At 42.2% G+C, this 14,000-nt stretch overlaps 1 protein-coding gene across 1 annotated transcript in view; it reads right to left on the bottom strand.

The window, feature by feature from the left end:
- Positions 1–10,179: 10,179 nt before the first annotated feature.
- NR2E1 (nuclear receptor subfamily 2 group E member 1) overlaps positions 10,180–14,000 on the bottom strand; it is a 55,397-nt gene continuing 51,576 nt past the window's right edge. Inside the window, exon 9 of the mRNA XM_083176934.1 lies at positions 10,180–12,238. Coding sequence (XP_083033060.1) covers positions 12,076–12,238 — 163 coding nt within the window. The 3' untranslated portion in view covers positions 10,180–12,075. The remainder of the gene's footprint in view (positions 12,239–14,000) is intronic.

The raw sequence follows: 14,000 nt of genomic DNA on the forward strand, positions 1-14,000 counted from the left end.
TGATAAATAAATGTCAGGTTTCACCCTCTTAAACGCAAAAAGTTACATTTGTAGTTCTATTTATTTTCACACATGACTTTGCGCAATGACTTTGTATTTAGTCTAGCAAATTCAATTGTGGTCTGTGTTGTACTTAGGTTTACAAGATTTTTTACATTCAGATTTTATATAGCTGTTCCTAGGAGATGTAGTCAGCATCCAACACCAGCATCCTGACAGCCATCAGAAGAAAACGGAATATCAAACTGGTCGGGATACCCACATCTGAATATTGACATTAGGCATCCTGATCGGTAAGTATGCTGCACGGGGTAGCATGCGGCAGATGTTTAGGCACTAACGGAGGATTTCATATTAGGTTGGAGGGGAAGGTTAGGCACTTAAAATGGGGGCTTAGGCTGTTTAAAGGGAGGCTTGGGAGGGTAATTATACTTATCATCCTCTGTTGGTATTCTCTCCTTCGGGATGCCTGTATCTTTATTATTACCACCGGCCACCCATATGTATTCCGTTCTTAGGGTTTGGGTACAAAACCTTAAAAATCCCAGTTCCTGGTAAATATGTAAACTTGAAATCTCCAAGTGCCTAGCCCTAACCCCCATACAAACCGGTGGTATTTTGCCATCTGTATTCTAACTGGGTCCTGACTTCTTAGATTGGATACATTTACCATGTAAATTGAGCATGAGGGCAGTTGGCTGACATTTGCCATATATATAAATGTTAGTGAGTGTTGCAGCAAACCAAATGAATGAATTTCACCAGACAGACTGTTTAAACATAAGTATTTGCTGTTCTGTGGGGTGTGCTTTATCGGTACCCTTGGGTATCCACAGAAGACTGACCTTATTAAAGACTGGGTGTTACCTGGGCCTCGGAGTGGCGAGATGTGCTCCCAGCTTACATAAGGATATCCGGCACAATTGTAAGGTCATCTTCTGACTAACCTTCTTAACCCCTTCCCGACATTTGACGTACATTTACGTCATGGCCGGGAGGTACTTCCCGACACATGGCATAAATGTACGTCATGAGTTTAAACTGTCACTGCGTCTCGAGACGCAGTGACAGAGGGACGATGTCTGCTGTCCCTGACAGCAGACATGTCCCTGCATGCCCAGGGGGGGCTGCGATGCCGCCCCCCCGTCGGCGATCGCTGTAATTGGCTGTTCAGTGTGAACAGCCATTCACAGCGTTTTCCTGTGTTACCAGCGAATCGGACGCTCGGTAACACAGGTGTCAATCACCGCCGGGCGTCAGGGGGCATGAGGGGGTCATCGGTGACGATGACACCTCACCCCACCCTCACCCCACCTGCCCCCAAGGCTGTGATTGGTCCGTGGGACCCACGGACCAATCACAGCCAAGGCGCGACATTTAAACTGACGGTGACTGCGCTGCAGACGCCATTCCGGTCTGGAATAGCGTGCAGAACGGTCACCGTGCCTGCCTGCCGTGAATACCGACCTGATCCTTGCTAATACTTACCTGATCCTTGCAAATACCTTACCTGATCACCTTATCACTGCTTGTAGCGTGCTGGACGCTTCCTGGATCTGACTTCCTGAGACTTCCTGCTGCTGCTGCAGTGTGATAGAGAGAGAGATAGAGAGAGATAGAGAGAGATAGTGACAGAGAGAGCTATATTTTGTGTCTGCTACCCCCCCTTTTTGGGGGTGCAGGGGTTTTCTATATATAAATAACTGTCAGTGCTGCTGCTGCAGTGTCATACAGTGATAGATAGTGATAGATAGTGAGAGGTAGAGAGATAGAGAGATTTGTGTCTGCTACCCCCCCTTTTTGGGGGTGCAGGGGTTTTATTTTATATATATATATAACTGTCAGTGCTGCTGCTGCAGTGTCATAGAGTGATAGATAGTGATAGATAGTGAGAGATAGAGAGATAGAGAGAGATAGTGACAGAGAGTGATAGAGAGTGTATATTTTGTGTCTGCTACCCCCCCTTTTTGGGGGTGCAGGTTTTTTTTTATACATATAACTGTCAGTGCTGCTGCTGCAGTGTCCTAGAGTGATAGATAGTGAGAGATAGTGAGAGATAGAGAGATAGAGAGAGATAGTGACAGAGAGTGATAGAGAGTGTATATTTTGTGTCTGCTACCCCCCCTTTTGTGCTGATCAGTAGATCTGTGCTGATCAGCAACTTTTTGGGGGCGCAGAGGTTTTTTTTTTATATATATACCTGTCAGTTGCTGCCAGTTGCACTGTCAGTTGCACCAAAGGTTGTGCACCTGCTGTCCCTCACTGGTAATCAGTGTCGCATCACTGATCACCTTTTTTTTTTTTGTGAGTGCTGTGGGGTCTTTTTTTAATTTTTTTTTTACACACACTGATTTTGTGGGTGTCCTGTGGCCACTGTGCGCCGATCAGTGACGTACATCACTGATCAGCTTTTTCGGCACAGGGTTGATCTATTTTTTTTTTTTTTTTGATCAGATTCCTGTTGCCTTTGAGCGCTGTTCAGTGACAGACGTTACTGACCAACATCTGTGCTCAATTTTTGGCGCAGGACCTTTTTTTTTTTTTTTTTAACCCCTTCAATTTTTTATTTTTAACCCCTTCATTTTTTTTTTTTTTTTATTGGTATAAAGTATTTTTTTTTTTTCTGCACTACATACACACTACATATCCCCCGGGTTGAAATAAAGTTTGTACCCCCCCCTACACTATACACGTGTTGAAACATTTCACTACCAGTAACACAAAAATAAAAATGGCATCCCAAATGTCCTCCCAAATGTCCTCCCAAATGTCCTCCCAAATGTCCTCCCAGTCATCCAGGAGAATGTATTCAGTGGAGGAGGCATATGCCATGCTTGCCTCTGACTCTGACACAGGCAGTGATGCAAGCGGGGAATTTGAAGGATTCGTCTTAAGCTCCTCTTCCTCCTCTGGTGATGAGGGACCCCCTCAAAGACGCCCCCGTAGATCAGCTGAGATTCCCCCCCCAATAATTGATCTAGTATGGACCCCACCACCAGACAATTTTGAGCCCCAGGTTCCTGAGTTTTTGGCCATGCCAGGAATCCAATTTGATTCCACAGGTCTCAGAGAAATTGACTTTTTCAAATTATTTTTCTCTGATGATTTTATAAATTTAATGGTGGACCAAACTAATTTATATGCCCAGCAGTTTATTGCTCAAAACCCCACGTCATCATTTGCTAGGTGGACCCCTGTAGATGCAGTAGAGATGATGACGTTTTGGGGTCTGGTGTTTCATATGGGCATAGTAAAAAAGCCAGAAATTAGGCAATATTGGAGTACAGATGTTCTGTACAGTACTCCATTTTACCGTATGGCCATGCCCCGGACTCGATTTGAGACAATTCTTAAATTTATACATTACACCGATAATGCACAGTGCCCACCCAGAGATGATCCCACCTTTGACCGGCTATTCAAAGTCAGGCCGGTCATTGATCATTTCAGTGCCAAATTTGAAGAGGTGTACATCCCTGAAAAATTTATTTGTATCGACGAGTCCCTTATACATTTTAAAGGAAGGGTTAAATTCCGCCAGTACCTTCCCAGTAAGAGGGCAAGGTATGGCATAAAAATGTATAAACTGTGTGAAAGCACCTCAGGGTACAGCCACAGGTTTAGGGTTTATGAAGGGAAGGATTCAAGAATTCAACCGCCAGAATGCCCCCCCTCCCTCGTAGGTGTTAGTGGGAAAATTGTCTGGGATTTAGTGCACCCCTTCCTGGATAAAGGTTATCACCTCTATGTGGATAACTTTTACACTAGCATCCCCCTGTTTAAGGCCCTTGGTTCAAGAGGTACAGCAGCTTGCGGTACTGTGCGCAAGAACCAAAGAGGCCTCCCAAAAACGCACATTGCCCAAGTAATGAGAATGGGTGAAAGCAGGGGAATATGCAACGAAAATATGTTGTTGGTCAAATATAAGGACAAGAGGGATGTCCTTATACTGACAACAATTCACGGAGACAGTACCACCTCCGTCCCTGTACGAGGTACCAGTACCCACACCTCAAAACCTAATTGTATCCTGGATTACAATAGGTACATGGGCGGAGTGGATCTTTCAGATCAGGTACTGAAGCCGTACAGTGCCCTGCGGAAAACAAAAATCTGGTACAAGAAGGTGGCCGTGTATATCATCCAGATGGCACTGTATAACGCTTACGTGCTATTCCGTTCTACCGGCCAGAGGGGGACATTTATGCACTTTCAAGAGGAAGTCATAAAGGGCCTAATATTTGGGAACCAGCAGGCAGAGGGCCCCAGTACTTCTAGTACTGGCCCCCGTATTGTACCAGGGCAGCATTTTCCTGATGAAATCCCCTCCACTGGAAAAAAGGGCAGGACACAAAAAAGGTGCAAAGTTTGCTATAAAAAGGGAATAAGAAAGCAAACTATTTTCCAGTGTGACACTTGCCCCGACAAACCCGGCCTATGTATAAAGGAGTGTTTTAAAATATACCACACATCTATGGAATATTAGGTTCATAATTTCACCGTGCTTCGGGGGTCTTGCTAATGCCACATAGCACCCACCATTCATTCCACCAGAATCTGAGCCGCAAAATCCAAAAATCACTCCTTCCCTTCTGAGTCCTGCCATGCACCCAACTGGTATTTTTTGGTCACATGTGAGGCATTGCCGTACTCGGGAGAAATTGGGGCACAGATTTTGGGGTGCTTTGTCTCCTTCATTCCTTGTGAAAATGAAAAATTTTGAGCCAGAACTGCATTTTTGTGTAAAAAAATGTAATTTTTCATGTTCACTGCCCAGTTTTATCAAAATTGGTGAAACCCCTGGGGGTTTGAAATGTACACTATACCCCTAGATGAATTCCCTGAGGGGTGTAGTTTGCAAAATGGGGTCACTTGTGGGGGGGTTCCACTGTATTGGTGCTTTGGGGGTCTTGCTAATGCGACATAGCACCCACCATCATTCCACCAGAATTTCTGCTGCAAAATCCAAATATCACTCCTTCCCTTCTGAGTCCTGCCACTTTTTGGTCACACATGAGGCATTGCCGTACTCGGGAGAAATTGGGGCACAGATTTTGGGGTGCTTTGTCTCCTTCATTCCTTCTGAAAATGAAAAATTTTGAGCCAGAACTGCATTTTTGTGTAAAAAAATGTAATTTTTCATTTTCACTGCCCACTTGTATCAAAATTGGTGAAACCCCTGGGGGTTTGAAATGTACACTATACCCCAAGATGAATTCCCTGAGGGGTGTAGTTTGCAAAATGGGGTGACTTGTGGGGGGGTTCCACTGTATTGGTGCAACATAGCACCCACCATTCATTCCACCAGAATCTGTGCTGCAAAATCCAAAAATCACTCCTTCCCTTCTGAGTCCTGCCATGCACCCAACTGGTATTTTTTGGTCACATGTGAGGCATTGCCGTACTCGGGAGAAATTGGGGCACAGATTTTGGGGTGCTTTTTCTCCTTCATACCTTCTGAAAATGAAAAATTTTGAGCCAGAACTGCATTTTTGTGTAAAAAATGTAATTTTTCATTTTCACTGCCCACTTGTATCAAAATTGGTGAAACCCCTGGGGGTTTTAAATGTACACTATACCCCTAGATGAATTCCCTGAGGGGTGTAGTTTGCAAAATGGGGTCACTTGTGGGGGGGTTCCACTGTATTGGTGCTTGGGGGGTCTTGCTAATGCGACATAGCACCCACCAAAATTCCACCAGAATCTGAGCTGCAAAATCCAAAAATCACTCCTTCCCTTCTGAGTCCTGCCATGCGCCCAAATGGTATTTTTTGGTCACATGTGAGGCATTTCCGTACTCGGGAGAAATTGGGGCACAGATTTTGGGGTGCTTTTTCTCCTTCATACCTTCTGAAAATGAAAAATTTTGAGCCAGAACTGCATTTTTGTGTAAAAAAATGTAATTTTTCATTTTCACTGCCCACTTGTATCAAAATTGGTGAAACCCCTGGGGGTTTGAAATGTACACTATACCCCTAGATGAATTCCCTGAGGGGTGTAGTTTGCAAAATGGGGTCACTTGTGGGGGGGTTCCACTGTATTGGTGCTTGGGGGGTCTTGCTAATGCGACATAGCACCCACCAAAATTCCACCAGAATCTGAGCTGCAAAATCCAAAAATCACTCCTTCCCTTCTGAGTCCTGCCATGCACCCAAATGGTATTTTTTGGTCACATGTGAGGCATTGCCGTACTCGGGAGAAATTGGGGCACAGATTTTGGGGTGATTTGTCTCCTTCATACCTTCTGAAAATGAAAAATTTTGAGCCAGAACTGCATTTTTGTGTAAAAAAATGTAATTTTTCATTTTCACTGCCCACTTGTATCAAAATTGGTGAAACCCCTGGGGGTTTGAAATGTACACTATACCCCTAGATGAATTCCCTGAGGGGTGTAGTTTTCAAAATGGGGTGACTTGTGGGGGGGTTCCACTGTATTGGTGCTTGGGGGGTCTTGCTAATGCGACATAGCACCCACCAAAATTCCACCAGAATCTGAGCTGCAAAATCCAAAAATCACTCCTTCCGTTCTGAGTCCTGCCATGCACCCAACTGGTATTTTTTGGTCACATGTGAGGCATTGCCGTACTCGGGAGAAATTGGGGCACAGATTTTGGGGTGCTTTTTCTCCTTCATACCTTCTGAAAATGAAAAATTTCGAGCCAGAACTGCATTTTTGTGTAAAAAATGTAATTTTTCATTTTCACTGCCCACTTGTATCAAAATTGGTGAAACCCCTGGGGGTTTGAAATGTACACTATACCCCTAGATGAATTCCCTGAGGGGTGTAGTTTTCAAAATGGGGTGACTTGTGGGGGGGTTCCACTGTATTGGTGCTTGGGGGGTCTTGCTAATGCGACATAGCACCCACCAAAATTCCACCAGAATCTGAGCCGCAAAATCCAAAAATCACTCCTTCCGTTCTGAGTCCTGCCATGCACCCAACTGGTATTTTTTGGTCACATGTGAGGCATTTCCGTACTCGGGAGAAATTGGGGCACATATTTTGGGGTGCTTTTTCTCCTTCATACCTTCTGAAAATGAAAAATTTTGAGCCAGAACTGCATTTTTGTGTAAAAAAATGTAATTTTTCATTTTCACTGCCCACTTGTATCAAAATTGGTGAAACCCCTGGGGGTTTGAAATGTACACTATACCCCTAGATGAATTCCCTGAGGGGTGTACTTTGCAAAATGGGGTGACTTGTGGGGGGGTTCCACTGTATTGGTGCAACATAGCACCCACCATTCATTCCACCAGAATCTGTGCTGCAAAATCCAAAAATCACTCCTTCCCTTCTGAGTCCTGCCATGCACCCAACTGGTATTTTTTGGTCACATGTGAGGCATTGCCGTACTCGGGAGAAATTGGGGCACAGATTTTGGGGTGCTTTTTCTCCTTCATACCTTCTGAAAATGAAAAATTTTGAGCCAGAACTGCATTTTTGTGTAAAAAAAATGTAATTTTTCATTTTCACTGCCCACTTGTATCAAAATTGGTGAAACCCCTGGGGGTTTGAAATGTACACTATACCCCTAGATGAATTCCCTGAGGGGTGTACTTTGCAAAATGGGGTCACTTGTGGGGGGGTTCCACTGTATTGGTGCTTGGGGGGTCTTGCTAATGCGACATAGCACCCACCAAAATTCCACCAGAATCTGAGCTGCAAAATCCAAAAATCACTCCTTCCCTTCTGAGTCCTGCCATGCACCCAACTGGTATTTTTTGGTCACATGTGAGGCATTGCCGTACTCGGGAGAAATTGGGGCACAGATTTTGGGGTGCTTTGTCTCCTTCATACCTTCTGAAAATGACAAATTTGGAGCCAGAACTGTATTTTTGTGTAAAAAAAATAATTTTTCATTTTCACTGCCCAGTTGTACCACAATTGGTGAAACCCCTGGGGGTTTGAAATGTACACTATACCCCTAGATGAATTCCCTGAGGGGTGTAGTTTGCAAAATGGGGTCACTTGTGGGGGGGTTCCTAACTTTTAGCATCTTATGGTGCCTAGAAACCTACATGGTGCCTAAAAAATAATCTCATAAAAAGGAGGCTCCAAAATCAAGTAGGTGCTCCTTCTATTATGAAGCCTGTGGTTTGGTCACCGTGCACACTAGGGCCACATGTAGGATATTTATGAAAACAAAAGAATTGGGGGAATCAATTTTCAGTCACATTTCTCTAGTAAAATGTACTGTGTTCCTTAGAAAAATGTATTAAAATTGCAAATCTGCAAAAAAAAAGAAATTTTGAAATTTCACCTACACTTTGTTTTAATTCCTGTGAAACACCTAAAGGGTTAACAAACTTCCAAAATGCTGTTTTGAATACTGTGAGGGGTGCAGTTTTTGAAATGGTATCATTTATGGGGGTGTCTCACATACAAGTCCCTCAAAGTCACATCAGAACTAAACTGGTCCCTAAAAAAATCAGTGTTTGAAATTTTCTTGAAAATTTGAGAATTTGCTATTCATATTGTAAGCCTCCTAGTGTCCCAAAAAATTAAAAGGAAGTTGAAATAATGATGTCAACATAAAGTAGACATATGGTCTATGTTAGTTATTCACTATTTTGAGTGGTAAGATTATTTGTCTCACAAGCAGAAAATTTAACATTTTGCAAATCGCTAAATTTTCCATTTTTTCACGATATTTTGGTATTTTTCACAAAAAAACACAGACTGTATCGACCCAAATTTACCACTAATTTGAAGTACAATGTGTCACGAAAAAACAATCTCAAAATCACTGGGATAAGTAAAAGCAAAAAAAAGTTATCCCCACTTAAGTGAGACATGTCAGATTTGAAAAAAAGGGCTCTGTCAGGAACGCAAAAACTGGCTCTGTCAGGAAGGGGTTAATATGGCTCCTGGAAAGTGTGTTCCCCTTCTCTTCTCTCCCTTACCTGACAGCTGGCATACTGATACACCTAGTATGAAGCGACTTACCTGCTTCATCCTGGCTGTTTTTGTGCTTTTGTTATGCTTACTTGGCTTATGAATTAAAACTACAAATTCCATTGTGCATTTTGTGTCTTATCAAACAATGTCTAGTGCTATATTTCTGGAAGGACTCTAGTTGCTTGGAACAAAAAAACTAAATATGCAGTTTTATGTGGGGAAAATCCGTTTTTTTTTTACTAATATATAATCTAAATATTTATATAGTCCTTGTAGACGGTATGTCTCAACAGCTTCCAGTGCAAGAGAAATGGCACAGAAGACCTGACACAAGGGTAAATATGGTAACTTAAGGAGCAGGGGCTTGGTGATGCGAACTATAGTTTGGGCTAAAGTCCATTGCATGAGTGATACATCTCCCATAGGCGCATGTGCAGTGGGAGAATGGGCGCATGCCCCAAAGGGAGATGGGGAAAAACCTAGGAGGAGGAGCACTCCTTGTAAAACATGGTTAAGTATGTATGTGGACAGACTGGAGCAGAGGACATGGTAGAGACTGATTGGGAGCGGGGTGGTACAGAGCAGCAGATGTACAATAGATGAGACCTGACATGTGCTGGGTGGAAATTGCTCATATGTTGAATCATTTATTTTTTACACCTTATTTAAGCGTCCTATACACTAGAGAAAAATATTCAATAAGGACAAGCATACAAATACATCACAAATATTGACCTGGTAGAAATCTAAACCATGGAACTGGGTTGCAGCGGGATACAGTCGTATTATCGACCATACTTAGGACACCGTTGGGTCGACATGGTGGAAGGTTGACAGGGCACAAGGTCGACATGGGTTATGTCAATATGGGGTTTTTCACTGTGTTTTAGCCGACCTGTGCCGGCATGTGCGCTATGCGATATGCGAGCAGCTGCGGTTGACTTTTTAAACAGTGTTCGTGAAGACATTCGGGTAACAAAACAGTGGGGAAAAAAAAACATGTTGACCTTGTGACCTGTCGACATAACCCATGTTGACCTAATCCCCTGTCGACTTTCATCCATGTTGATCTAGAACCCTGTCGACCTTACTGCATGTTGACCCAACGGTGTTGACCTAATGACTGTCGACCTAAGTGTGGTCGATAATACGATCCACACTCGTTGTAGCAATGCTAAAATCTGTCACCCCTGGTTCATTTAGATTCAGCTTACATTGAAGTCGTATAAAAGATGTTCATAAATAATAACAATGTTTTAAATTCAATATATTTTATTCTCTGTAAAGAAATGAGCACAACTTTAAATTCACAATTAGGACACTGTACAAGAAATATTTTACTGCCTATAATGGTTGAAGTGCTGATTTTATTTTATTTTTCTTAGTGCTAGACTCTAATCACACCGAAAACTTAGAACATAAAGCAGCTATTAACCTGAAGCTAAATAAAGTTTAACTGAGAGCTCGCTGAATTGGTGCATGTTTTATATTCATATGAGCATTTACAATAAAGCAGTCCTCTACACAGGTGTATGGATTACTAGTCCAGTCTATACATTTTTCCTTTCATTGCCAAGACACATTTGCCCTTGATTAAAATACTCAATACTCACCGTCTTTGTTTTCTTGCATATTATCATTGAAAGGCCTTGGTCTATGAAAATATGAATTTACAGTTTGTCAACTTGTTTGCGATGTCCCATTATGCTTTGCTACTTTTGAATTATTGCCAACTTAAGAGTATGGATAGCCATTACGGACTAAACCAATATTCCTGAGTAGCTAGACTATAATTTTTTTAGTTGACATCACTGAGTCAAAAAAGCAGCCAGCCTCTAGTTTGTCCTGTTATGATAAACAGATTACTCTTGGATATTGTTGCAGCAAATACATTAACTGCCACCAGTCTATATATGCAATGGATACAATTTGGGCATATAGGGGCAGATGTATTCATCCTGGTGAAAGTGGTGATAAAGTGGAAGGCGATAACATACCAGCCAACCAGCTATCTTTTGAAAAACAGCTAGAAGTTCAAAGGCTGATGTGTTATCACTTCTCCAGGCTTAATACATCTGCCCCAGTGTTGGCAATTTAAATCTGGAAATGGAATTTGTTTACATAGAGCTCTATTAAACGGAAGGCTATTGTACCACTGATTTTTCTCTAGTAATCTGTAGTCAGTGACTCCTGATAGTGATCAAACCCAGCATGTAAACATCACAGGTCATTTTATCTTTAAATATGACTGTAACCTGTCACAGACAGTGTATATATTTGTTTGTAATGGAGGTATCTTGCTGTTATGGTTGTTTTTTCTATTCTTGTTATACCTCAAAATCACCATTGAAAAATGCTCAATGTGGGAAAATAATGCAGAAAATATACTTGGGTTTACTGCTGTGGAAAATTGCTAATGGGTCCCCACCATAAACTGTTGTAAATGTGCTACTATGCAGTCAACTAGTTTTGGGAATTTGACCAAAATGACACTACATAGTCTACATGATGCCAAACATTGGGGAGGGAGAATAAATGAAGTAGTCTGCGCAGAATAAATCTCTTGAATGCCTGTCAAGCATTCTTGCCTTGCCCCTTATTAGCCAAATGGTGTTAAACTAAAAACAATTGGTCAATATGGCCATATTTGTGTAAATGTGTGAGTAAACAACTAAAGGGCTTGTCATTATGCTGGTAAGTATTGGTTCTTGGACGTATTCTTTGGCTACATGAGAATTGAGAGAAATTAATTTGGCCATAGTTACTGTCCAAGACCATTCCTGTTATTGAACAACCCTGTGCAAATTGGTCCATAATATTAAAACTCATTGCTATGACTTGTTTCTGTGGCTATGGGAAAAAGAGCAATGTTCTATATTACAATGGCATTTTACTGTTCGGGGGAGAAGAGTCTGTTTCTTGTATGTACATGTTTTTGTTGTTGGTAATCTTAAATGTCCATGGCTGGTGTCCTCTCCCACTGGATTTGCCAGGCAAAATGGCTCTTCGCACTTGGTGTGGGTCAGTTTAGTTTTATAGAGTGCACATCAATATGATGGCTGTTTAAAAAAAAAAAAAATATTAACTTTCCACAATAATTCTCATTAAGTCTTTATTCCTCTGCAGTGTGTCTGTGGTAGTCTTCAAAAGTGAACTTTTGAGGGTTGGGTCACACTCTAGATATCACTGGATTTATACATATCCGATAGAAGCCTTGTGATTGGCACATTGCCAATGGTTTTCTTGAAGAACACTTCCTCTATTGTGGATGGACTTATAGAACGTAAAGCTGGTAAAAGCAGTAGAAGTTTCCCAAAACGACAGGGTTGCGTAGGGTATCTGTTGGATGAATTAAATAATTGATAATTATACAAGGAATAGGTTATTCACATGTTTTAGATTTCAATGTATTTTAACATTTAGATGACATGTATAGAAAAAGTTCATATAGAAAAGGGAATTCCCTAAGTTACCACATGTGGCTGGAGACCAAGGCCACTTGACCAAGATGGCCACTGTGACACAGAAAAAGATCAACCCTGCTCTATGGTGCCGTCATGAGGAAATGAGGCTTGAATAGCATCATATGTGTGTGTATAGCCCTCATAACTGAAAACAGATGGTGGTGGAACTAGAACGATATCTGGTCAGTGCAGCACTTGAGAGAACAATTGCTTTAAAAGTGAGAACAAAACAAGGATCTACTGTCCTAACGTGTCTATGATGTGTTATTACAGGAACTCCTGTGCATGATTTACAGACCTCTTATGTATTGCACAGGTGTTTTTGTTATTTGCTTAAAGATCAACAAGTGGAGCTATTTATTTAATTTGTGTTTCTGAGAAAAGCGGGACAGAGGGGCATAAATACAGGAGACAATGGAAGGCAATCACCTGTAGCCGCCAGCCCTGGAGTGTGCTAACTGACCTCTTCCAGTACTCCAGGTGCATTATGTACCCTAGTGGAGGAATAAGCATGGAGCCCAGGGGCATGTGCATCGGTCCTCCCTGTCTCAGTACTACAGAGGTGGTAGAAGTGAATGTGATCAGTAAGAGGCAGGAACAGTCCCACAGCAGCTGTCACCTATGGGGAGTAACTTTCTTTTGAGTGCACACACTCCCTACTCTGTTTTCTCCTCCTCACAGGTGTACATGGGGTAAAGGCAGCTGCACTGGTAGACCACCTTAATAGATGACCCAAGCCAGGCCCCTCTAACAAACCCAGGTCCAATTAACCCCTCCCATGGGCCATACTTGCCAATAGTATGCTTTTTGTCCCCTCTCCACCTTGTCTATGCATGGCCCATCCTCCAGCTCACTAACAGCAGCATAATCCTCAAGACCCCCAGCTGCCAGGGTACTGCTGTGTGGCTACAGAAGGAGAGGAACAGATTCATCAGAGGTTCCCAAATGCTGCCCTCAAGGTACCCCATCAGTCCTGGTTTTACATATATTCATGGGTCAACACAGATGCTTAAATCAAATGGATTGAGGTAATAAATGTCACCTGTGGCCAAGCATGGATATTTCCATAAACTTGGACCATTGTGGTGCCTGCCTAGAGTACTGTGTTTGGAAACCTCTGGTCTAGGGTACAGTGGATGAGGAGAGGTTAGATATAATTTATGGTAAATAATACTAAAGCTAGGTACACACTATTAAATATATCTGCAGATCAATTGATCTAGAGATCTAACTACATAAGGATCGGGCAGCGTGTTCTCCATACGCACTGCATGATCCATCATGATTGACAATAAAACTGGGCAGGCATATTTGCATGCACCTGCCAAGTAAACTGTCAATCACTGGCAGCTCCTGCAGCAGTGGTGCACCCAAAGCTATACGCTAATTTATCTTTAGGTATACAGTGTTGGGCATCAGCTGTGTATCACAGCCGTTCACAGGTATATTGTGGGTAAACACTGGCAGATGGTCCATCAATATAATGGCCAGTGTGTACACACCTTAAGAATAAAGGGGTTTTAAGGGGTTAATTATTTTATTAGGTTTAAGGTTGTTTTTTATTTTATGATATAGATGTACTTAGGAGTTCAAGTGTGTGTGCAGTATATGGTGGTCATTAATGTGGCCTGTAGTAT

Source organism: Crinia signifera, chromosome 3, assembly GCF_055691185.1.
Source record: "Crinia signifera chromosome 3, ASM5569118v1, whole genome shotgun sequence".
Classification (NCBI taxonomy): domain Eukaryota; kingdom Metazoa; phylum Chordata; class Amphibia; order Anura; family Myobatrachidae; genus Crinia; species Crinia signifera.